The sequence below is a fragment of the Aythya fuligula genome, chromosome 1 (genome assembly GCF_009819795.1).
Source record: "Aythya fuligula isolate bAytFul2 chromosome 1, bAytFul2.pri, whole genome shotgun sequence".
Classification (NCBI taxonomy): Eukaryota; Metazoa; Chordata; class Aves; order Anseriformes; family Anatidae; genus Aythya; species Aythya fuligula.
In genome coordinates, this window is record NC_045559.1 from 152,978,976 (window position 1) to 153,003,450 (window position 24,475).

General features: G+C 35.8%; 1 protein-coding gene across 1 annotated transcript in view; it reads left to right on the forward strand.

Annotated features, from left to right (window-relative positions):
• Positions 1-19,433, forward strand: part of UGGT2 (UDP-glucose glycoprotein glucosyltransferase 2) — an 86,112-nt gene extending 66,679 nt beyond the window's left edge. Inside the window, exons 28-39 of the mRNA XM_032203496.1 lie at positions 134-292; positions 1,470-1,555; positions 7,543-7,627; positions 9,160-9,242; positions 10,113-10,211; positions 12,089-12,173; positions 12,514-12,696; positions 13,923-14,083; positions 14,381-14,495; positions 16,160-16,276; positions 17,940-18,084; positions 18,583-19,433. Of these exons, the coding sequence (XP_032059387.1) occupies positions 134-292; positions 1,470-1,555; positions 7,543-7,627; positions 9,160-9,242; positions 10,113-10,211; positions 12,089-12,173; positions 12,514-12,696; positions 13,923-14,083; positions 14,381-14,495; positions 16,160-16,276; positions 17,940-18,084; positions 18,583-18,605 (1,341 nt within the window). The 3' untranslated portion in view covers positions 18,606-19,433. The remainder of the gene's footprint in view (positions 1-133; positions 293-1,469; positions 1,556-7,542; positions 7,628-9,159; positions 9,243-10,112; positions 10,212-12,088; positions 12,174-12,513; positions 12,697-13,922; positions 14,084-14,380; positions 14,496-16,159; positions 16,277-17,939; positions 18,085-18,582) is intronic.
• Positions 19,434-24,475: the final 5,042 nt, after the last annotated feature.

Consider the following 24,475-nt stretch of genomic DNA (forward strand, 5'->3'; position numbering starts at 1 on the left):
GGAGGAGCCTTTCTCTTGTTTTTGACAGTTGAAGTTAGGTGAGATAAATCCCAAACAACATGCTTGTCATTGTAAAATGTTACTTTTTCCACATAGTTAAGTGATGTAATCTAGTAAAATATTCCTTTCACAGATAAAAGGGACTGTTACAGCAGAATATGAACTGGAATACATATTGCTTGAAGGACATTGCTTTGATGTGACAACTGGACAACCTCCTCGAGGGTTACAGTTCACCCTGGGCACAAAAAATAATCCTGTCATGGTTGATACTATTGTGATGGCCAACTTGGTAAGTATTAAGTACAAAACAGTCATACAAAACCAATTGCACACTCCTCATAAGTATTCTGTATGAGATTTTTGTTCTTAATAGAGAAATCCATTGTTGTTCTAAATGGAGAAATCCATTTCTCTGTGTTGCAAAATTACCAATGTTAAAAGTGGAGTATCCTGGAGTTGAGACCATCCACAAAAGATGTGCATCTCTGATTTACCCAGCTTTTTCCTCACACTGTTAAAATCCAATATAGATTTTAGTTTAGCTTAATTTTAGACCCTTATCTGAAGTGCCTAATCTTGGAGCCTTAAGTCAATAGTAGGAGGTAGATATCCTCAGATGAAGATTCCACCAATAAACATAAGGTACAAATCACTTTCTGATTAAAATAACCATTTTTGTTAAAAAACGATCCAAGCAAAGAAGGCTCCTATTTTAGTTCAGTTAAGTGCTTAAAGCCTTTGTGGACAAATCCACACCTCAGAATTCCTCTGGTCACCTGAATTATTTCTATTGGCATCAGTTTGTAGAGCAGAAGATCTTGTGATTCCTGAACTGAAAGACATATTTTGTCTTGTCTAAGCTAATTTGATAGAGAAAGATCAAAACTTCAGTGAATAAGATCTGTCACCTATCTGCCATTCTCAGTTCTCTGTGAAAATTGTATCACAAAGAATGAAATGCTTAATAAACTGTGAATCTTTGACTTTTACACAAGTTCTGAAAACTTTCTCAACAGCAGAAGGTGTTCAACATGATGAAGCTTCCATGTTTGTTTCCAAAGCTTGTTTCATCTGGCTTTCACACAGTGATACCTGTATGCAATATTCCTAAATTGGAAAAGAGTTGTGTTGACTTTAAAGTTGTTACAAACAAAAAAATTTAATTTCAAAGAAGCCTTTCTGCTTAGAGTCTATTTAATAATTCATGTCTTTACTGCTCACTTACTGTTTTAGATGAAGATTTTATATATGCCTCAAATTCAGCTAGAAACAAACAGAACACGTTAATATGGACATACAGGAAAGGTGATACTATGCCATATTACATGCAGGATTAGTGTGTCAGTAGGTAGTGTTTATCGACCTTGGCTGCAGTACCAAATGTTCTGTAGTTGATGTTTGGATATTTACATGGTTGATTATGAAACACTGACAGAACAATTGCCTGTCTTTTTACTTTTTCATAGGGGTATTTTCAGCTGAAAGCAAATCCAGGTGCTTGGACACTGAGATTGCGTAAAGGGAAATCTGAAGAGATTTATCAGGTGTTTTCGTAAGTATTAATCTGTCCTTAGGAAACAAATGAATCTGCTAAAGTTCAACATATTTTGAAAAGATCTGACAGTACTGAAGAAAAATGAACAAAAATAAAATTAAAAAGTAGAACAGGAACCAAATGATGATTCAAAGTTTATAACAGATGCCTTAATTCCTGATAGTGGAAGGGGAAGAAATTATAAAACATAAAAACTAAATTTGAAAGTGTTCTTTTTCTGGGTGATTTTTCATAAAATCGAGTTTACTACCTACTAATTTAACTGCACACCTGCAAAGCTAAGTAGCAAAATAAAGAAGTGTTTCATATAATCCCTTTGAGGATGATCTAGAATTGCGTGTGTACACTGAGAGGCTGGAAATAAAGTGGACTGTGTATGATAGATTATACTGTATTCCTAATATTTTAAATACTGTTATAATTTTTGTACTTCTGTCTGGAATCACATTTTCCAAAGCTGCTCAACCAGATTTGATTTATTTGTGACATTTTATCCATGCTTCTAGTCCAATACTGTTTTTAATCTTCCAATACTTCTGAGTAGAGGTGTCTATTGAATGATTGTAGTTTAATTTCAGACTACTTATTCTGCGATGGTGTTTTTCTACTTTCTGCTTCTTGCATTTTTGAAAAGACTGTTGAGATATTTTGTCTTAAGCATTGATCTTTTTCAATATAAATTTAGTATTAGTTGCTTTCTTATTTTGTTCAGTAAGTTCTCCACTCTGATAAGGCATCTCTTCTCTTTACATTGAGCTAGGCTGTAATTTAAAATTCGAAATTGCTTTTGTTTCCATAATTGAAAGACAAGATAGAACAGAAGCATTAAATATTCACCAGCGTATAGTTTTCAAAGTTTTGTTTAAAGGCATGTTTTATTAAGAAAAAGGAACTAATCCACTCTACAGCTTTGTGTGGGATATACCTGACATAAAAAAAAGTATTTCTCTGTAATAAATGTGGATAGATATGTTCATAATATTATAGTCCTTTTTCTCTTTTTTCTTTATTTTTTTCTAATTTCTGAGCTGAAAATTCTGAGTACAGTTCTTCCTCATGCAGAGGCTCTCCATATATCTCAGTCATCCTTGTTGCTCTTATTTGTTTCTTCTCTAGTTCTGGTCTGTCCTTTTGAGTTGGTTGGCCATAATTAAAGACAGACTTGTGGTGTAATAGCATTGGTAAATTTTTATTGCTTCGTTTTCTATTAAGTACTAATGCCTGATCTCCATTTAGTGCCTTGCTAGGCACTAAACTGGTATTCTACGAAATCTACAGTCTCCAAGATCTCTTTCCTGAGAATTAATAGCTAATTTAAAGCTTCTTATAGCTTAATTATCATTAGGTTTCTTTTTTCTTGTGCAGCAATATCCATTAAATTCTATTAGTACATCAGTACTACTACTTTCATTAAATTTCATTTGCCTTTGTATCATTCTCTCGCTGTCAGAAGACTTTCCTGCATTTCTTTAATGTTTTAGATTTGCATAAGGCCAAAATTCTATTTTAAGCTATAGTTTATGTTATAGAAAAATACAGTTATAGAAAGAAACACACTTTGGTAATCTGGATTGCCCATGCCCTGCCATGTTGCCTTTCCAAACAGTGTTGGGATATTTGAAGTCCACCATGAGAACCACAGTCTGTGATCACAAGTCGCCTTCCAGCTTTGTCAAGACTTCATCTAATTCCTCTTCCTGATCAGGCAATTTTTACAGACACCCACCATGATGTCACTTTAACCTCTCTGATCCTTACATAAACTCTGAATAGATTTACTGCTTCTTCCACGGCAAAGCTCTGTGCATTCAACCCATTACTTTGTGCCAGGTGCAAACCATCTTTTTTGACTTCTCAGCATAAGAAGCCTTTGAATCACTCACATCATGTGAGCTTCTGTGCCATTTTTGTGATCCTAATGAGATCGTAGCTTCACAACTACGAAACTTGTAATTTGTTCTGTTTATATCCCATCTTGCATGCATTCCCAGGCAGGCCCCCAGACATGCTGCTTTCTCAGGAGAAGCAGGAGAGCCTTCCCTTAAGCACTTCCTCATTGCTGACATACTTCCAGTTGTTCTTAGTCTTTGGACAGCATTCCCTGACAAACCTGCTGTAAAGCCATCCTTTACTGTGGCAAAATTATGTATCAGGTAGATCCTACCTCTCCTCAGCAGTCCTTTTTCAATGAAGAAGGTTCAATAGCCAAATGCCAAAGCCATCCTTGTAACACCAACTGGTTAGCTAGTTTCCCTGCATGTTGTATGTCACAGGATAGATCTGTAGTATATGAGGGCTTCCTCTTGAAGCTGTGTATCCAGTCCATTGTAGAGAAACATCATAGTTTTATTTTACCTTCAGTTCTTGCCTTTTTTTTCCTCTCTCCCTGTAATTATGTGGGCTAAAATAGGTCAATTTTCTCATAAATATTTATTATTACTTGGAAGTCAGGAACACAGTTCCATATGATGTTTAGTCAACAACTGGTATTATAAAATGAGAAAAATGATGACCATGCTTGCTGTTTTGAGTATTTAGTTAATGCATCAGTTCCAGTGTCACAGGGAGGCATGTTAACAGGATATTAAGTTCCTTCTACTTGTTTGCAACTTTCAATTTATTTTGTTTAAGAAATGGCTTACAATCTGTTGAAAAGGCAGAAAAGCTCAGTATTTATCCTAAGAAGGCCACTTAATCTCCACCAACTGTAGCTATATAAGATGCCAAATTTAATATTCAATTTTTAAAGTATATAAACTGATTTATGAAAGGTATTGTAAAAAAATGTAGTGAGCTATAATTGAATTAAAAAATGAAGCAAAGTGAAACAAAACCAAAAAAAGTGAAGCAAATACTTTCTAGGTTGGTTCAAAGGAAACTTAAAACATCTGCAGTTTTTTAAGATATTCTTAAAGATTTTCTGTAAGAAGTAATAAAAATGAGCTTTACTGAGCCTGGCTAAGTTATGTATAATTAATACTTTATGACGAATCTAAAAAATAACATTTATTTAATGTAATTAAAACAAGCCATAGACTTAGAATATAACAGCTAAAGTATGTTTGGGGGGTTGTACCAGCGTCTCTGATACTGCTTTTAATGATATCAGTATTAATAGTATCAAACTGCTGTCAGAACTCATGAAACTATTTAATAACATGGAATTTTGCCAAGTGTTATTGCAGGATATTCTTTATTCTTGTACATTAATCAGAGCCACTCCTGTTAAACTGTATTTGACCTGTTCTGTTGAAGCCTGTACATTATAATAGGAGTTTTAGAGGAAATACAAGATTTTGAAGTCATAGCATGCTTAACAACTCAGTGCGTATTTTGCTTCTCTCGTAGTAACATCTAATATACATGCAAGTAATTTATTTTCCTCTGTGTAAACACACAGCTTTTGAAATTAGCTTGCTTTTTTTTTTTTTTTTTTTTTTTCTGTCAAATATGACAAGGATCGTTATGTAGAAGCAGCCATACTTGTAAATCGGTGTTATCAATAAATTACCGTGAATGTTAGGAAAATTAAAATCAATATACTCAGCGACAGTCTGAACGCTACTTGTTATTAGAGCTTGGATTCTGTGATGTCAGTAGGGAAACAGGTAGGTATTGCAAGATAATAGTTCATTATAAAGATAGATAGATAGAGCCTCCTGCTGAAAATTTCATTTTTAAAAAGTCAACTGGGTATAATTTATTATATTTTGATGGTATGCAGACTACTTAACTGAGATTTGTATCTTTTGCAATTTGGACAAGGAGTTGTTTGTTCATTCTGAGATTTGAAAGGGTCTCCATTGGAGTGCTTTTTTCTCCATAGGGAAAGTTATAACGTATTTGTGTTTAAAAGCATGTAGGTATTTTGAAACAGGTTAAGGCTGTGACCTAAATAGTCTGCTGGACATGTTTAGTTTTATTCAATAATTACGTAGAAGTGATTTAGTTATTGTTAAATATTTAGTAGTGCCATCAGTATGCAAGGCATTTTCATAAGATTTAAAAACAAAGTTGTGCGTGCCTTCAGCGAGTTTATAAATTACACTAACAGCGCCAACCGTGTTCATTAACTTTTGGACAAAGCACAAGGTCCTTACTGTATTTGTTAAAGGAGTTCATACATCATCGTCCCAGTTCTTCCAAACTAGGGGTCATATTCAATGCGTTTTTCTTATGAGCACTGATTTGAAATGTACATCTGTTACATTAATAAAACGGCAACATGCTGAGTATCATGCACAGATACAAGAGGAAAGATCCTCCATAAGATTCAGCACACTAAGTTAAAATTAGAGGAGAGTATGAGGGACTCAGTTTTCTGTCAGAGAGATACTTGCCTCAAAAGAAGTGAACATTTTAGTCTGTAGCCATTGATAATGTAAATGAGTGACTAGGAGTCAAAATGAAGAGAAGTACTCAATCAAGAAAAGAAAACAGTGTTAAAGTAGGAAATATAAAAAATATGAATGGAGAAACAGGTAAATTATATCAAGACGAGCATTAAGTGTAATTAATGGTAACTCTCATTATTTCCAATACATTGTTCATACTGGGACAGAAGCTCATCACAATGAGCCCAGTGCGGAGTAAAACAGTTGTGAGCTCAGAAAGGTGGAGTTGACAGTGGGGGATCCAGAGAAGAGATATGAGGAGACAAAAGTGATGTTAAATTCATGGCCAAACCAAACAGTTTGAGAGTATTTTAAATACTTTGGAAAACTGTCTTCATCAGTGGAGCTGCAGAGATAGCAACAGAACTCATAACATGGAAATTTTGAGGTAAATGAGTGAACAAAAGAGAAAGTTTTGATTGTGGCAAAGCTAAGGGCAAAAGTAAGACCATTTAAAATCGTGACTGTGCTAGCTGCTGCCATTTCTGCTGTCAACAGAAAAGAGTTTGGCTCTTGTTTTACTATTTTAGAGCTTTTTAATTGCACTACTTATGGTGGAGATCAATGCCCTTTTATATTGAGTGCTGTGATAAGAAGACAGTTCTTGACTGACTGTTCGTATATGCAATATTTTAAAAGTGTGAAAGTAAAACTGAATTGGTGGAAAGGTCAAGATAATTCTGAACATTGTTTTCTGCAAAAATCTCTATGAAACTTAGTGATCATGGGTTTTAGGGAAGTGTATTAAATAGAAAATACGGGTAAATATATAAAATCCTGTCACTTTTATGTAAGTAAAATGAAACAGATTGAAGAAAAAAAAAAGGAGGGGGTTGCAGATCACTTTCTTAAACCAAGGTTTCTATGTGTAGCTGTGGCAAGGGGAAACCATATAATGGCATTAAAAGAAAGAAAGGATTGAAGGAAAAATATATGGGCTTTTGAGACATAAGAGCTATAAAATTTGAGAATTATGCTATTACACTGCAACACAGAGAGACACCAACACTTCTCATACTTCTTACTGAGCGGATGAGTGCAATTTAGAGATGCCTGAATAGCTTTAAATTGATGTTTGGGGGCAAATGTTCATGTGGTGCATTGCTTACAGCCCTGTCTGTTACCAAAACCAACCATTTTTACCAGCCTTACTCGTTCAGCACTGTGATGAAGTTTTCACCAGACCTTTTAAAGTAGATTTATTTTAAAAGTACATTTAGTGCCAGCACAAAGCAATTTTCAAGATTTTTTCCATATTTGAGAAATGAAATGTAGTTTAATATTTTAATACAATCTGTATCTGTATAATGCATAATAATATATTCAGCTCTAGATTGCTGCATTTTTTCATTGGTTAATAAAATTTCCTGTAAAAATTCAAATTAAAAAGTGAGGATTAAAACCGAGGGCAATGACTAGGTATGAATAAAGCTCAGGAAGTGTCTGAAGTTAGGATGTAATTAGGTGCAAGTGAAGAAATTTTGTTTCTATAAATACAAGCAATCCTAAACCTTATCCTCTAATTAAACACAAGTGATAATGCATGTTTTAATGAGTTAGTACATTTGCACATTTTTTTTCCCCTCACAGCCATGAAGGAACAGATTCTGTAGCTGACCTGGCTGATGTTATTGTGGTATTAAACAACTTCAGAAGCAAAATTATCAAAGTTCAAGTATGTAAAGAGATATTTTGTCTGCACTATTTCTTTATATATGACTAAAGCTCACATGTCTTAGGCTATATTTAAATGGCACAAATATGCTGGAACATATAATTTAGACTTTGTAAATTTAAATAAGAGAAGGGTACGTAAATTAATCTGGTTAATTTGATAGAGTCAGGCTGTACTAGTTGTGTGGGAGATTGTTAAACAGCTTTTAAAACAATACATTTGTGTACATAACATATATAGGATTTAATTCATCTACTTTAAGGTGTCTAAGACTGGTCTGCAGTCTGAATTAGGTGCTGTAAACTCCTTCTCTGCTTAATAGAATGAGAAAGACAGTCCAGAGGACTGACTTCTCATCACAGCTTAAGACGATTTAAAACAAGGGATGATCACCTCTTGAGGCATCCGGTTCTGCCCTGTGACTGGGGATGGACGTAAAGTCCCTTTTAAGTCCAGATTCCAAAATGGAAGCTAAAATTAGGCATGATGAATTCTGCCCTAAGTTGTCAAATCTGTGTAAATGAAATTACTTTAAATATATATCAAAAAAAAAAAAAGAAACAGAAGTTACATTATGTAAATAATATTTTTTTTTTACGTGTACTTGGTATGTCCTATCCTAATATCAGACACTGAGAAGCCTAGAGAACTATATAAACATAAATAGAAAGAAGTATTTTAAAATCATTTATTTCCTGAGTATCTTCCCCAGTTCTTTAATAGTAATTTTCCAGAACCTTAAGAAAACAAGTAACATTCTGGAGGGTGAGGAGACTGCCTTTAAACTACAGAGAAGGGGTAAAGGGTGCCAGCTTGCTTTAAATAAGAAAAATATTTTATATGAAAAGTGGTGCATTTTAGAACCACTTCAGTGATATCTAGGATATGGCTTCAGCATCATTAGTTAAAAGGACACTTAGTGTGAAGAGAAGTCTGCAAGTGTTAATTTGACAGTGTAAACATGAGAAACTGCTATGGTTGTAACAATATATTCAAACACCTAGTTTTGGAAGGTGTTTGGATTTCAGAAATACTTATTTTTTAATCAAGGAAATTAAGGTCGGCAAACAAAATGAGTTTGGCACCTTATTTAGTATCTGAGTAAGACAACAGAAATGGCTTAAGTTTTACAGGAGAGTGTTTCAGACACGGATTTGTCACCTTCCCCTCGTGAAGGGATTATGAGAATCAGGTTTCCCTTCAATACACGGTGCACCACCCTGCTACTCTTCTCCTGTCCACTAATGTCTGTATCACAAAATCACACCTTTATCTTCTGTCCGGGAGGAAAATGAGCTATGATACTTTGCTTCTTGTTACAATATGTTCTGTACTTATTTTTAAAGTATGAAATGACATTTTTTACAGTCCAGTTTAACACAGTTCAGTAACTATTTTGCTGAAATAGGAGTTGGTAAGATGTTAGTCAGGCTCACCAGTAAGTCCACCATTGTTTGATAGCATAATTGAAGTAGAAATTATTATCAACTAACTTCCCAAATAACATAAATTCATTTATCTTACGTGACTAGGTACAGAAAAAGCCTGATAAAGTGAATGAAGATCTCCTTACTGATGGAATAACAGAAAAAGGAAATTTGGAATCAGTTACAAGGTAATAAATAAATTGTTTATATTTTAACTCTGCCAGGACATGTTTATTATTCCTCATACTGTAAGCGTTCCTTAGTTGATAGTGATACAAACATGTGAAAAGACCTGATGTCTCCCTAAGGGATTTATAATATAGATAAGAGGGGGAAAGAGACAAGTTATGGTGTCTTGTACATCTCATTATTTCTTTTTTAATCCTTTCTTTCCATTTCTAGTTCCTGCTCATTTTCTCCGTCAATGTTATTATTGTTTTGCTGTGGCAGGGAATCAATCTCAATATGTGTAATGTGTTACTCATCAGTATCAAACTGAACATCAAAAAGCAGGCTATGATGCTATTTCTCTGCTGCTAGACAAAATTTATGAAAGCCCATGAAGTCTGTTTAAATATGTCAATGAAATACCTCTTGAAGTTTGACTTTCGTAAATAATTGTAATAAACTTTTCTTCAGACCCTCACCCAATAAAGTTCTTAGTTGATCTTCCCATTGATTCAAAGTTGTAGCTCAGGAGCATGAGCTCAAGTCCTGCAGCTTGTCTGCCAGCTTCTTCCAACCTAGAAACTTCTCACATATCCTTCCTCTTTAGTATGGAAAAAAGTCACAAACACTGTTTGGGACTGGGAGCTTTCCTTTTGACTGAAAAAAATTGAGACTGCATTTGCGCCATCCTTTGTCCTGAATGAGGTGTTCTTCCCAAAAGATTTTGGTATCAGAGGGATGTGCAGAAAAAATAAAAACATAAGGGTATTCAGCTACTGTAGGATGAGTATGTCTTTTGTGCATTTTCTGACTTGTGATTATTTACAATCTCAATGGTAATGTAGTAGTATTTTCTTTATGCTTATATAATAATTCAATTATTTTCTTAGTTTTTCAGAAGAAATTCCACCAGAAGAGAAGGAAAAGAAAAGTGATATTCTTAATATATTTTCAGTCGCTTCAGGCCATTTATATGAACGTTTTTTAAGGTAAGTAAAGGTTCAAAAAATTTAAGCAGCATAAAGAAGCTGACTTTTCTAACAAGGTGGTGTGTTTTAGCCTAGAGGCAGCTCAGCACCACACAGCCACTCGCTCACACCCTCACCAGTGGGATGGGGGAGAGAGTCATAAAGGTAAAAGTGTGAGAACTGCTGGGTTGAAATAAAGACAGTTTAATAGGTAGAGCAAAAACTGCACATCCAAGCAAAGCGAAACATGGAATCCATTCATTACTTCCAAACAGCAGGCAGGTGTTCAGCTACTTCCAGGAAAGCAATGCTCATCATGAATAACAGTTACTTCAGAAGATGAACACCTTAACTCCAAATGTCCCCCCCTTACTCCTTTATCCCAGATTTATTGCTGAGCGTGACACCACACAGCATGGGATATCTCTTCGGCCAGCCTGGGCCAGCTGTCCTGGCTGTGTCCCGTCCCAGCTCCTGGTGCACCCCTAACCTCCTCACTGGCAGGGCAGCATGAGAGGCTGTAAAGTCCTTGGCTCTGTGTAAGCACTGCTCTGCAACAGCTAAAACATCAGTGTGCTATCACCACTGTTTTCATCAAAAATTCAAAACACAGCACTCTACCAGCTACTGTGAAGAAAATTAACTGCATCCCAGCTAGTATCAGGACATAAGGCATAAAGAAGGACCAACTTCATCTCTGAGAACAAAGTATAGATGTTTAAAAATATCACTGTTCTTTGAAGAAAGAAAAATGTTCTCCGTGCCTTTCATGAGTGCATGTGCTTGGTACGAACAAAAAGGATGAAGTTCAGCCTCTCTTTTTGAAGACATAGCAGCAGTGACTTATTAGAAGTTGTATCTATTCACGTTAAGTCCAAACTATGGATTCTTCTGTGTGCATATGTGACTTCTATTTAATATCTCAGTGGACATGGATTATTCAATAAGCAATGATTGCTTTGAATGAATTCTTAGTTTGGCTTAATCTGTTTACCACTATTTCTCTGTTACTTTTCTTATTTCCATGAGTCATGCTTGTTTACAGATGTCAGATCTAGTGATTTCATTTCCTGAACGGCAATTGCACAATTCTGTCATGCATATCTTTTTGGAAAGTAGTATTTTGTATGTATTAACTGTTATTTCTTAGTAGTCAGAGAGAGTTTGAATGTCTGCGTTTCTTTTCCTTCAGACTTCAACAGCCTTCATAAAAGGAAAGACTTGTTTACTGTAAAGGAGAGAAAATTAATTTTTAAATATTTTGCATGCTTCTTTACTGTACTGTAAGGTTTATTACTCCATGATTTTCAAAGCAGACTTGACATCTTCACACGCTTCACAAGTTATTGCTTATCTGTCTGGTTTCACCAAACAAATGTGAATTGCAAAGAATGGAACCCAAAATAAGGGTTTAACTTTTTTCACATACCTGAACTATTTTTTTTCTTCTTTTTAGAGTTATCAAGGGTTTTCTGAACAGGATCTTAGCTTGAACCATGCTTTCTCTTTCTCACTGTTTTTCTTTTCAGCAACCTATTAAACTCAATATATTCTAAAATAAATAATCTCAGTAGCCTAGTTAACATTAGGGATTAATCGTTATTCTAATTTATTGTCAGGCTCCTCTTTCATGGTAAAACTTGTTAAGAGATCCACTTTTGAAACTTTTTTCTAATACTGCTTGTTCAGGATGGATCAAATACATCTTTCTCAAAGTGGTGTCGAATGTGTGCTTTTTAAAGCTTTTTATAGATATGTTATAGATAATAGATATAAATTTCCATTTAAGGTGGGTTAAGAAAAGTTACAGTTAGAAAGTTTCAGCACCATTCGGGTGCAGTTGAAATATAATGACCTGTGTGTATCGGTTTGCTCATTATAGACTTCTATTTCCACAGAATTATGATGCTTTCTGTTCTACGTCATACAAAAACACCAGTTAAATTTTGGTTTCTGAAAAACTATCTCTCCCCAACATTTAAGGTAGGAGAAACATCTTTCTTTAAAATTTTAAATACTTACAAAAATTGTTACAATTGAGAAATTATATAATTAAAATTTAAATTTGTGGCTGGAAATGACCTCAAGTATAAGTTTCTTCTTTTCTGGAACCCCAAACCCAGTGATAGATTACAGTTCATTATCTTCTGATATCTATGAGCCTGAAAAAAATGCTTTTTATATTTGTAGAGCTGAGGATACTTCTAGAATTAAAGAAACATTTAAAAATCATAATTTATGTGATTAGTAAGGTCAACAGAGCTACAACTGTGTCAAGTCTTTGTGTGTCACATAAACTTAAAGTTTTTGGATCTTCTTCTAGGATGTTATTCCTCACATGGCGAAAAAGTACGGATTCAAGTACGAATTAGTACAGTATAAATGGCCTCGCTGGCTTTATCAGCAGACAGAAAAGCAACGAATTATCTGGGGCTACAAAATCCTTTTTCTGGATGTTCTTTTCCCTTTGGCTGTAGATAAAGTAATATTTGTTGATGCTGACCAGGTAAGAAAAAATAAAACTGTATAAATGTATGAGGAATTTGTTTTGGTTTAAATTGATCCAGTTTCATTCCCTGTGGCCATTCCGTCCAAATGTTGGTCTCATAGGACTGTTGCTGTTGCTGTACAAACAGAACCAGGAGTGTTGCAGAACATGAAACAAAACAAAGTCACTTGTCTTTAGTCATGTAGAAACTAAGAGTCTCATCAGAGTGAGTTGCTGAAAATGTCCATGGAGAGACAAAGGCACCTGGAGAGATAGGTGTGATCTTAAAGGCGCATTTCATTAAGGGCATATTGGAATGATTCAATCCCCGGGCTGATTATCTTCTCCACTGGCTGTGGAAGGGGTCTGAGGTGATTACTTCAGACTATTTGACCAACAGACTAATTTTTGAGATGAATTCTGTCTCTTTTGTTATTGAATTTGCATTCAGTCTTTCACTCAGAAATGAGTACTGTATAATTTAATGAAAGGTAACATGCTTCAATATCAGATAGGATATTGAAGAGTCTGTCACATGGTTATTAAAAATCTCAGAAAAAAATATTATCTATTTTGATGCTTTTCCAAAGCTTGGGGTAAATTAAATTCAGATGTAGCAATGCAGACTGCAGCTTTCTGCAATTTCATCTGTATAATGTATTTTTATTGGTTTTCCGTCCTAAATACTGTAAGGATTTCTCTGCACTCTAAAGTAGAAGAAATTTTTTACCACTGATAAATTAGATTGGTGGGGTTTGATGAAAGAGTGGTCAATTAGTAAAGAAAGAACATTTGTAAAATGGACTTGTAACCTATTTTTAAAAGTACATTGCTGTGAGGTACAAAGATTTTCACATGATGCCTTAATTTTTGAGTGTCCAAGCTAATGTAACAGATAAGAATAATTGTTTAGAAGGGAGATTCTCAATAGATTTTCAAAGTTATACTACTGTATTAAGGGAGTTTAATAGGGGGCAATCAGAACAGAGGCCCATAAATTAAAATTAATTTGTTTTATTTAATTTACTTTTTAAATGTGTTCCACAGTTGGCCACAGAATACACATAGATTTTTTCTTGAACTAGAATTAGGTGAATATAATTCCAATGGAATACTTTATTTACACTGTATTGTTGTAGTGTCTCAGTTTTATTAAAAAACATAAACTTCAGTCAGTTTGCTGACCCTCATATGCACACGTTAAAAACACTATTAAGTAATAAAATGTTTTTATTCTTATTTAGATTGTGAGAAGTGACCTGAAAGAACTCAGAGATCTAGATCTAAAGGGAGCTCCTTATGGATACACGCCGTTCTGTGACAGCCGTAAGGAAATGGATGGGTACCGTTTCTGGAAATCAGGGTACTGGGCATCGCATCTTGGGAAAAGGAAATACCATATTAGGTAGGAGAAATTCTACATATTTTTGTGCAGTTTGCAGAAATGATTCATATCTAGGTCTTGGTAGTGAACAATGAAGTGTTCACAAGCAGTTGCCTTACAGTCATTCTCAGCAAGAAATTAATTTTTCTAAATTCAGATGATACATTGATTTCACTTTTTATTGTAACTTCAGCTATTTACTTAAAATAATATCATTTTAGCATCTGAATAGTTTTTGCTTTCTTGTTACTTTTTATATTAATGTTATCAAAAACAACATGAAACTGCAAGTCTTGATTCGTATTTTTATCTTTGTAGTGCCTTATATGTTGTGGATCTTAAGAAGTTCAGAAAGATTGCAGCAGGAGATAGGCTTCGGGGCCAGTACCAAGCTCTCAGTCAAGATCCAAACAGTCTGTCAAATCTAGATCAGGTATATTTAGGTTTAAGCAATTACGTTTTTCTTTATCTTTCTCAGTATGCATGGAATAACTTTTTATCTCAATGCATGTTATATAATTCTGAAATTATTTGCCTTTTTTGCTGTTGCAGAACATTTTTTGGTGTCCATATGAGCACAGTTCAGAAAACATAACAAAGTGATTATTACTTTAAATAATGGTTTGATATGAAGAAAAGAAGGAAAAAAATAGCAGAGGGAACAAGTGTATTGCACTGCTTGCCTTTATCTGTACTTGTTCTATGTAAACTTGTGTGTTTTCTTAATTATAATCTTCTATTCTGATAATGGTAATTACAGTCTTACCTAGCAGGTTTTTAAATTTTTATTTTCCCATTAATGTTAATTTAATTTACTTAATCTAAGTGCTAATGCAGTCTTGTGGTTGCTGAGTCACCCTGGGTTGACCAGGGTCTTCATCTTCATTCTCCACCAATTTTTCAAGCTAGGTGAGATAAGTGAGTATGCAAATCACAAGCGTGTAAGTACATTGTAGTCTCTCTCCTTTCTACTCCATTTAACATTTTTGTAAATTCGCAACTTTAAGAGTTACTGTATTAAATTAGGAATTGTGATTTCATTTTAAGAGTCAGAGAGGCACAACAGAAAAACAACCTCTTTTCTCTTGAAATTGATGTAATGATAAAACATTTATTTGGTCTTCCTAACATTCATAGAATTGAAGTTTTTCAAAAAAGGAAACATTTAAATTAACGTTAAAATGTCTTGACACAGCATACTTCTATTTTAGTAGTTAGCTAGTGTAGTTTTTCCATGCTAATGACTATATTTGAATTAAATTACATGCTTTTTGTAACACAGCTGTATGTACTATTTTATTCTGTCACATTTAGCAATGTGTATTGGCAAATAAGACACGACTAATACTTGAGTACTGACGTTTATTTTTTAACTGTTATGTAGGGGTTGTGCATGTGAAGGAGCTTATGAATGGATCTACCAATTACACTTATTATTTTTAACCATGGTCAGAGTACCCATACTATAAGACTGCCTGGGATTCTTCTCTTTTGTAAATGCTATTGGCTACATTCAGCAAAATATTGGTTCAGTGCTTTCATTTTGATGAGAGTATTTGAATATATAATAAATGTGGAAAAAAAAAACAATTTTAAGTTAAGTAAGAAAGTTTAATCGCTTTTCCTTTTCATACTTAAGTTTCTGGAATCCGTCTTCCTAAAAGAAGGCTAACTTTAGGGTAGTGTCATAATCCTGGGTTATGTGCTTTTGAGCATTTTTTGCAAATCAGAGGAATGGAAATATGGTTAAGACGCTTTAATAACTGCGCACGGTCTAATTCTGCTAGGAGTATTTAGCAGATGGCATGTGGTGTCCAAACTATAAGTTATGTCAAACTAAGGAAAGACAGATGTCAGTACACGACAAAAATACTTGAGAAGTAAGAGGTGGACATTTTGAATGGAAATTTCAAAATGAAAAATTCAAAATGAAATTTCGAATCTATTAGAAAAAGAGTCAGATGAGTACATAGAAGGAGACATAAGACCAACTTGCAGAAGTGGTATCAGACAAAAGATATTCTGTGGAATCTCTTCTGAGTAATTGTAGTTACCTCAAAACTCAATTCTAATTTATGATTCTACAAACTTATACAGGATCTTCCCAATAATATGATTCATCAAGTAGCTATTAAGTCTCTCCCTCAAGAATGGCTTTGGTGTGAAACCTGGTGTGATGATGAATCCAAGAAAAAGGCTAAAACAATAGACTTGGTAAGTTGTTTTTGAGTTAAATTAGTTTTATAGATTAAAAAAAATATATTACAATTTCTGTGCCTTTTGATATATGCATATGTGATATCACGGAGCCAGCCTTGCTGGAAGGTATTGGAACATGAGTTTCCTTTTGACAAATGCCTGAATACATACAACTTTCCTCCGTTCCTCCAAGAGCTATCCTGTATGCTCTGTACCAAATGAGCTTATGCTGAAGCTGAAAACTGAAAATTAAGTGCTGCCATCATAACTGGATAGGATCAGGTTTTTTTTCACTCCTATACATGTATTTGCCCTCCTTTTTTTTTTTTTTTTTTTTCCCCTCCATTTTCAGCCTGGTTAGTAGAATTATCATGAAGTACTGCTAATAGCTCTTTGAGTTTTGTGTGCTGCTACCTCTGCTGAACCTGCTGTGCAGAGGAGTAATATTATTATGACTCTTTTTTTCTGTCCATTTCACCACTATAAATGAAGATAGAGCATAGCTTAAAAAGAATAAAGCTGGATAACCTGCATTTAGAAAGCAGAAAATATCTGTCTTTGGGAATTGAAACAGAGAGAGAAAAAAATCTGCTGTGGCATTATTACCACAACCCATTTCCCCCCTTCATTTCTTGAAAATCCCCACTCAGTGTGAGTGAAACTTCAGAGCCATAATTCTGAAGAAAAATAGACAATTGGAATCTGGTGCAAATATTCCGTATGTAAAGAGCTATGTGTCTTTACAGTTAAAATAAGCTTTTTTGTGTGTGTGCTAAACATGGCTACTGTCTATTCTAGAAAGTAAAAGATTGAAATTTAAGTTACTAGACTATCTTTCAATCCCCAGTATCATGTCACTTTTTATTATGGTTTATAGTTATACTATTTTATGAAAGTAACCATTTTCTAGATAACACTAGAGGAAACATCACAATCTTAATAGAAAGCATGATATCAGTTTTAATTTCAATGTGCTAATATATACCTTGTATACTCCATGTAACTATGTCTAAATATTAGTAGTCTTCTGGTACCTAAGTCTCTACTATCCATATGGTCAGGAACACACAGAAAAACATGAATTATTTACAATAAAATGTTTTAAACTATTTAAAGAGGGGTTATTTACAATTTTTTTTTTTTAAATGATTATCCAGGTAACTGACCTTGCACATTTTGTCCTTCAAAGAACTCATAAATGCTAACAAGATTATTGTTAGGTATGAGATAAGTGAGAGCAAAGAAATATGTTTGAGACTTCAGATATTTCTGTGGGCTGCTTTATATAAAATATCAGAATCTTAACCAGATATTTAAACTGAATCGTGATAAGAAAATATGGTAAACAGCAGTTCTCTGCAAAGTAGTAAGATTATTTTTTGCATAAATGACTTTTTATTATGCTTTGCTATATTAATGTCAAGTTTCATTATTTGCTGCAAAGTAGTTTTCGTTTGAAGTTAAACTTATTTTTCACTTTGAAGTAAATTGTAGACCACTTTGAAACATTCAGATTATTGTACTAATCAACATATGAATACATAGCTAGTTTTTAGCAATAATGTGCGTTCTGCTGTTTATTGTCAGTGACACTGAGGAGCTGATCACTTACAGTTCCTTGGAGAGGTGGTGTTTTCACATTGTCTTTCTTTACATCTAATATGTTTCAAACTTTCAGTGTAACAATCCCCAAACCAAAGAACCGAAACTAAAGGCTGCTGCCCGGATTGTTCCTGAATGGGTTGAATATGACACTGAAATACGGAAGTTAATAGAGCAAATTGAAAAAGAGAAGAAAAAGGAAACATCATTCTTTCAAAAAGGTAACTTACATGCATATTCATCTGTTAATTCTTTAAAATAATCTATCTGAAATGAAGATTGGAATCAAAAGGCACATACATTGCGTCGTTGTAGTTTTCCCTTCAAGAAATTTTGCACTGAGACTCATTTGAAGTGAGTGTCACCCCACCTATGCTCCCCTCCTTTCAGATTTTACGCGTCTCCATGAATTTCCATGACACTGTCTCCTTGTCCAGTACATTTCTCCATCTTCAGACTGTAGTTTACAAGTTTCCCTGCCACTATCAGTCTCCAGTCTCGAGTCAGAGAACAAATGCCCTTTTTTAGTATAAAGGATTCTTAGTAGTTTTTATTCTTATTTAAGCTTATGGTCAGCTTTTAGCAAGGCTCTAAAAATGAAGTGCATGTTGTTGACTCTCTTAGCAGTAAATAGACAATAAAGAGCTTTCTCCATGTTTTACAAAACCAGTGATTAAGTTTCTATGTAATGGTGATACGATTTTTTTCCTTGGTTACAGGTTTGAAGCACGATGAACTTTAGCATCACCTGTAAAAATCAATGGTGACAGTGCAATAGTCTTCTGCAAAAGACTGACTGGAAGTTACGAAAGCTGCATTGGCACTATTGTTAACATTCTTCAATGTGAAGTGAAATATTTTATAACTTATGGTGTTATTTAAAAATGTTAAATGAAATGTAAAGAACAGAAGAGACAAATCAACAGGTACTTGCTTTTATTTAAACCAGTGTAGAGTAGCTTTCCTTGTTTCTTTGTTTTTCTTTTCCTTCTCTAAAAGACAGTTTGCCCAGAGAATTTTACACTATAAACTATGATGTATTCAACTCCTCAGAGATTTACCTTGTCAGCAGCTGGGGGGAGCAGTATTAAATATGTATATGAAAACTGTTTTGTGCGTATTACATGCATTGAGTACATGTATTTAAATATAAAGAATTTTGGTTATATATCCATAGTTTTGTCCTTGAAGAAATGCTGCGGTCACAAGAAAAATTATCTTTGTAGCAAAGACATGATACAAAAAATAGCCTGAACAATTTAGACCGCAGGAATCTAAATCAACTTTGAAGCTTACTGAAGCAAGGAATGTAATTATTCATTTTTTATACAGGATTGCTGCACTTTTACTACTAACTTGAAATAAACCATTTTTGATTCTTAAGCTCCTTTTGGTCACCTAAGTAGTATGCCGTAAGATTCCATTATGTGTTTTTTGGTTAAGATAACTTCCAACCAGCCTGCATTGAATCAGAAGGTCAGTACCTGAAAGATGTTTCCATTCAGTTTTGATTATCATTATTTTGTCCAGAAATTAAAATAATAAAATATTTGATTAATTTTGACTGTCAGTGGTGTCTACTGTAATTTTATAAATACGTACTCACAAAAACTGTTGCTCTAATGGGCTACTGATATTCTGATCTACAGAAACTGCAGTGAAAAATTCTTGCAATGCACGTTTGAAAATAGAAATTTTGTTTCTTAACCTAGTACCTTCAGTACGTGCTCTGTTGCTTAGCTTGTGCTGATGTTCAAAATAGACTGGATGAGACCACAAATTCTTATAAGAAGAGCTTAATAAAGTATTTCAATCTAAATGCTTGTAATTATAAAAGATAATGTACTTTGCACTAAGTGGGTAAATCAATCATCAGTTGCACATTTCCATACCAGCAAATAAGTGAATGAATGGAAAGAATAATGAAGCATATTTTGTATGCAGTCATCGTTCTCAGGTGTAGGTTATTTGAAAGCACTTCCTCTAAGAGCAGGTATTTATAATCATGCTTTGCTGACATTTTTAAAGTCTTAGTGATATGAGACATGCAAATTTTTTACAGGCTTTTATTTCTTACGTTGTATTACCTTTATACATTTTGAAATAACAGTTTTAACATATCATATGCAGATCTTAAAAGGTCTGTTGTGGGCATTTGCTTTGTATGAAGTATTCAATTAAATATTTCCTGTACAATCCAGTAGTAATAATCTGTTAATACTAATTGCAGTTCTCTTTAGTTATCCAATTTCACTGCAATATTTGTTTTGTTACACTTGTTCTCATAACAAGCACCATAATACTTCAGAATACCAGGCAGCATGTTAAACGTGTTGGAACATCGTAGAACACAATTGAGTAACTTGGTATTTTTAGAGCATAGGTGGACTGCTATATGACTTAATTATGCAGAGCTACTATAAACTCAGTGTGTAACGAAGAAACAATGGATATTCCATATATTAAGGGAAAAAATTTGTCACCTGCTTCCCTTCTTTAGCTTATCCTGACATCCTGATACTTCAGTCCGCATCACCATTTCACACTGATGGGAACGTCAGCTCGGAAGCTGGAGTTCCTTACCTTTAAGGAGCCTTGGTTCTCTTTCATTATGATCATCTGTGTGGGCAATTTCTGTTATGCAGTGCATTGGATAATTTATGCACTGATTTCTTGCTCGTTACACCTGTATCGTCCTGTTCTTTTTACAATTGGTTTACTTCTGTATGTTTTTTTAAAAAGAAATAGCTCTTTAAATACTATTTTCTTAAGATTACTTAAATGATTAGAATATAATTTCTCAGAAATGCAATTTGCTGAAGATATTTTGAAGATTTAAAAGTTCTCTTGCCATTTTCTTTGATGTTGTCTTTGTAAAAAAATGTTTAACAGATATTTTTTTCCCAGCATGTTATAATATTTTCAGAAAAAGCCATTTTTTGAAATGAGCTGTTTATAAAACAGAAAGGCCCAGCAACTATATGAACTACTTTTCAAAAGTCTCTTTAAAGCAGCACTTTGAATCATTAGCATATTGTTATATTTTTAATACTAAAACAGTGGATTGTAAATGTTGTACAAAATATTAAAGGTGGCACTGGAGAAAACAAAAACAAACAAAAGAAAACAACAACACAATTGTTTTCTCTTCCCCTATTTTGCATTATACAGTGAACATTAAATGCCTGGTTAATACATCCACTTTCAAACCTGTGTGCTCTGCACTACGAAAGGGAAGAAAACGCATCCTCTGTTACAGGTATATTACCAAAACCTGGTTCAAATCAGTAAATAAGTGTAGTAATATCGACTGATGGTGAGCCATTGAAATGAAGAGCTTGTTCAATTTATATTCATATTACTATTCGGGTGTCTTTTCTAGGTCTCATTCTTCTTAATGTCAACTAGTAAGTTTAAGAGAAAATGAACTGACCAGGCAGCAGTGCAGCATTGTTGAAAGGACAGAGCCTTAGGACTGAAAATATTTGTCAATAATGTTTCTTTTTACCTTTTTCCTAACTCAAGCACTTGCATTCACATCAAGATGTTATCTTTCCAAGCTCAATAGATGAACTCTATGGTAGTCTACCCAGACTTCAGCAAGGCCTTTGACATGGACTCCTGTCATATTCTCCTGCGGAAGCTGGCAGCCCGTGGCTTGGACAGGTACACTCTCTGCTGGGTTAAAAACTGGCTGCACGGCCAGACACAGAGAGTGGCGGTGAATGGAGTGAAATCCAGCTGGTGACTGGTCATCAGTGGTGTTCCCCAGGGGTCGGTGTTGGGGCCCAGCCTCTTTAATATCTTTCTTTATTGATGACCGGGATGAGGGAATTGAGTGCACCCTCAGTAAGTTTGCAGAGGACACCAAGTTGGTGAAAGTGTCAGTCTGACGGAGAGTAGGAAGGCCCTGCAGGGGGACCTGGACAGGATGGGTCGATGGGCAGAGGCCAATGGGATGAGGTTCAACATGGATAAGTGTGGCCACTTTGGCCACAACAACCCCATGCAGCACTACAGGCTTGGGCAGAGTGGCTGGAAAGCTGTGCAGAGGAAAAGGATCTGGGGATACTGACTGATGCTCACCTGAACATGAGCCAGCAGTGTGCCCAGGTGGCCAAGAAGGCCAACACCATCCTGGCTTGTATCAGGAATAGTGCAGCCAGCAGGAACAGGGAGGTGATCGTCCCCCTGTGCTCAGCTCTGTTGAGGCTGCACCTTAAGTGCTGTGTTCAGCTTTGGGCCCCTCACTACCAGAAGGACACTGAGGCCCTGGAGCGTGTCCAGATCAGGGCTACGAAGCTGGTGAAGGGCCTGGAGCACAAGGCCTGTGAGGAGCGGCTGAGGGCACTGGGGGTGTTTGGTCTGGAGAAGAGGAGGCTCAGGGGAGACCTCATTGCTCTCTGCAGCTGCCTGAAAGGAAGGTGGGGAGCTGGGGGTTGGCCTCTTCTCACAGGTAGCTAGTGATAGGACTGGAGGAAATGGCCTCAAGTTGCGCCAGGGAGGTTCAGGCTGGCAATGAGGAGCCATTTCTGCTCAGAAGGAGCAGTCAGGCACTGGGACGGGTTGCCCAGGGAGGTGGTGGAGTCACCGTCCCTGGGGGTGCTCAAGGAGAGGTTGGACGTGGTGCTTGGTGTGCCTGGGTTAGTGGGTGACACTGGTGGTAGGGGATGGTTGGACCAGTTGATCTTGGAGGTCTCTTCTAACCTTTATGATTCTGTAATTCTTTTTTCCTCTTATACTTTGTTATGTTTTGTTCTTTATTCAAAACCTGACTTTAAGTATACACAGGAAAATTTGAGCCAAACTATTGAAACATTTGCTGACAGGATAAGAATATCTAATTTTGTTTTATCGGATCAAATTCTTAATCGGTTTAGCCCAGCGTCACGTCTCTAACACATTAACACCCTGCCCTGAAAACACCTCGTGCAGGCTGATCTGATTCCCAGCACAGTTTGCTAATCTTGAAAAGGTTAGGCCTGGGATGCCATCTAGAATGCATTGTTTTATTTCTGGTGTCTCTTTTTTAGGATTTACATTTACACTGACGTATTGTCTCCTTTGTCACCATGAGACTACTCCTTGAAGCCCGTGCTGGAGGCTGGTTTTGGCTTCTGATAGCTGGAGCATTGCCCCCGGTGCCCATTTAATCCAGAGTTACAAAAAGGCTCCTGCAGCTGGGGGGGGGGTCCTGTGCCCTGCTTCTCTCAATCCCTTAGCTTCTTACACTGATGCTCACATTAGCTAATGTTTCCTTCTGAATTTCAGGCGTATCTGAGGCATGTCCAACAGCTTTCTGACATTTCCCAGCCTGCTGTGATGAAAGTCTCCATTTGGTTTGTGAATTCCCCGCCTGAAGGTGAGAATGGAGCAGTTACAGCCATCATCAGCATCGCTGTACCCAAATTTCTCTCCCCTGATGGAGAGCGCAGTCCTTTTGTGTTTGAGTCCTCACTCCTGTGAATGAAACATCCTGGCAGCCTCTCATCAGAGGGTGCCAAGTCCTAAAATGGATGCCGTATAAATAGCTTCCTCCAGTTACACTCTTCCACGCATTCCTCTTGTACCAGATTTTCGGCTCTGATGACTGCAAAATGTAGATGTGCAGATGGTTCGGAAAGTGCCTTTTACTAAACACAGAACTTTATTTATATTCAATAGCTTAAAACCAGAATCAATCAACACCACACTCGTTTTTTTTTAAACCTGAAGACATACATGGAAAAGCCATTAATAGAAATTGTGGAAGCTGGCTTTTATTATTAGATGATTATTTTCTACCTGTACCAGAGATGATGGCTCTATGCAGATGAAGATATATAAAAAGGCTTAAAAAGACAGATGCTGAGATGCCACAGCAAGGTATCATCTGACGTAAAACCTGTCCTTTCAAGGAAGCCTCCCAAAAACCTTTTCTCCCATTCCGTAACCTGCACTCACTTTCACAGATCTGGCTGTTGCATGCCACGTCATTTTCAACTTCACCACCTTAGCTCTCACAGCTACGTACCTGTCCATGCTTTTCACCACTGCATAAATACATAAGACAGCGTACATGAAGTTGGTTCCAACTACAGAAATAAAAAGTACATTTTGGTGACTGATAGGAGCTCTCTTGCTTATTTGCACTCCAGAAGCTTGAGAATTGGCATTGCTACAGTAATTAAAACAATCATCATCTCAACCCAGTCTTGTTGTAAATCACAGCTGCATCCAAGATTCTCCTGGCAGAACCACTGCAAATTCTAAAAAGGTTTGGTTGTAAAGGAGGGACTCCATATAAACCAAGTTTTTGGTTAACTTTGGATAACTTATTGTGTGAGTTATCATGGTTATGCATTCAGGATGCATCCTTCTACTTCTGGTTTCTGCTCCCCAGCCACTTGCTGCAGATCCACTTGGTCCAGCCACGAGTTGTACAAATCCCACCCTCCCTGCAGGAGCATCTCTGCCCTGACCCAGACTCTGCCAGGAGCAGGGGCTGTTTCAGCCTCTCTGTATGGCATGAATGTGGAGGTGACCTTTGGGGAGGCATCTCAAAACAGATTGCAGAACATCCCCCTTCTCATAGAGGGCTTCTCAGAAAGAACCACACACACACCACGGTGC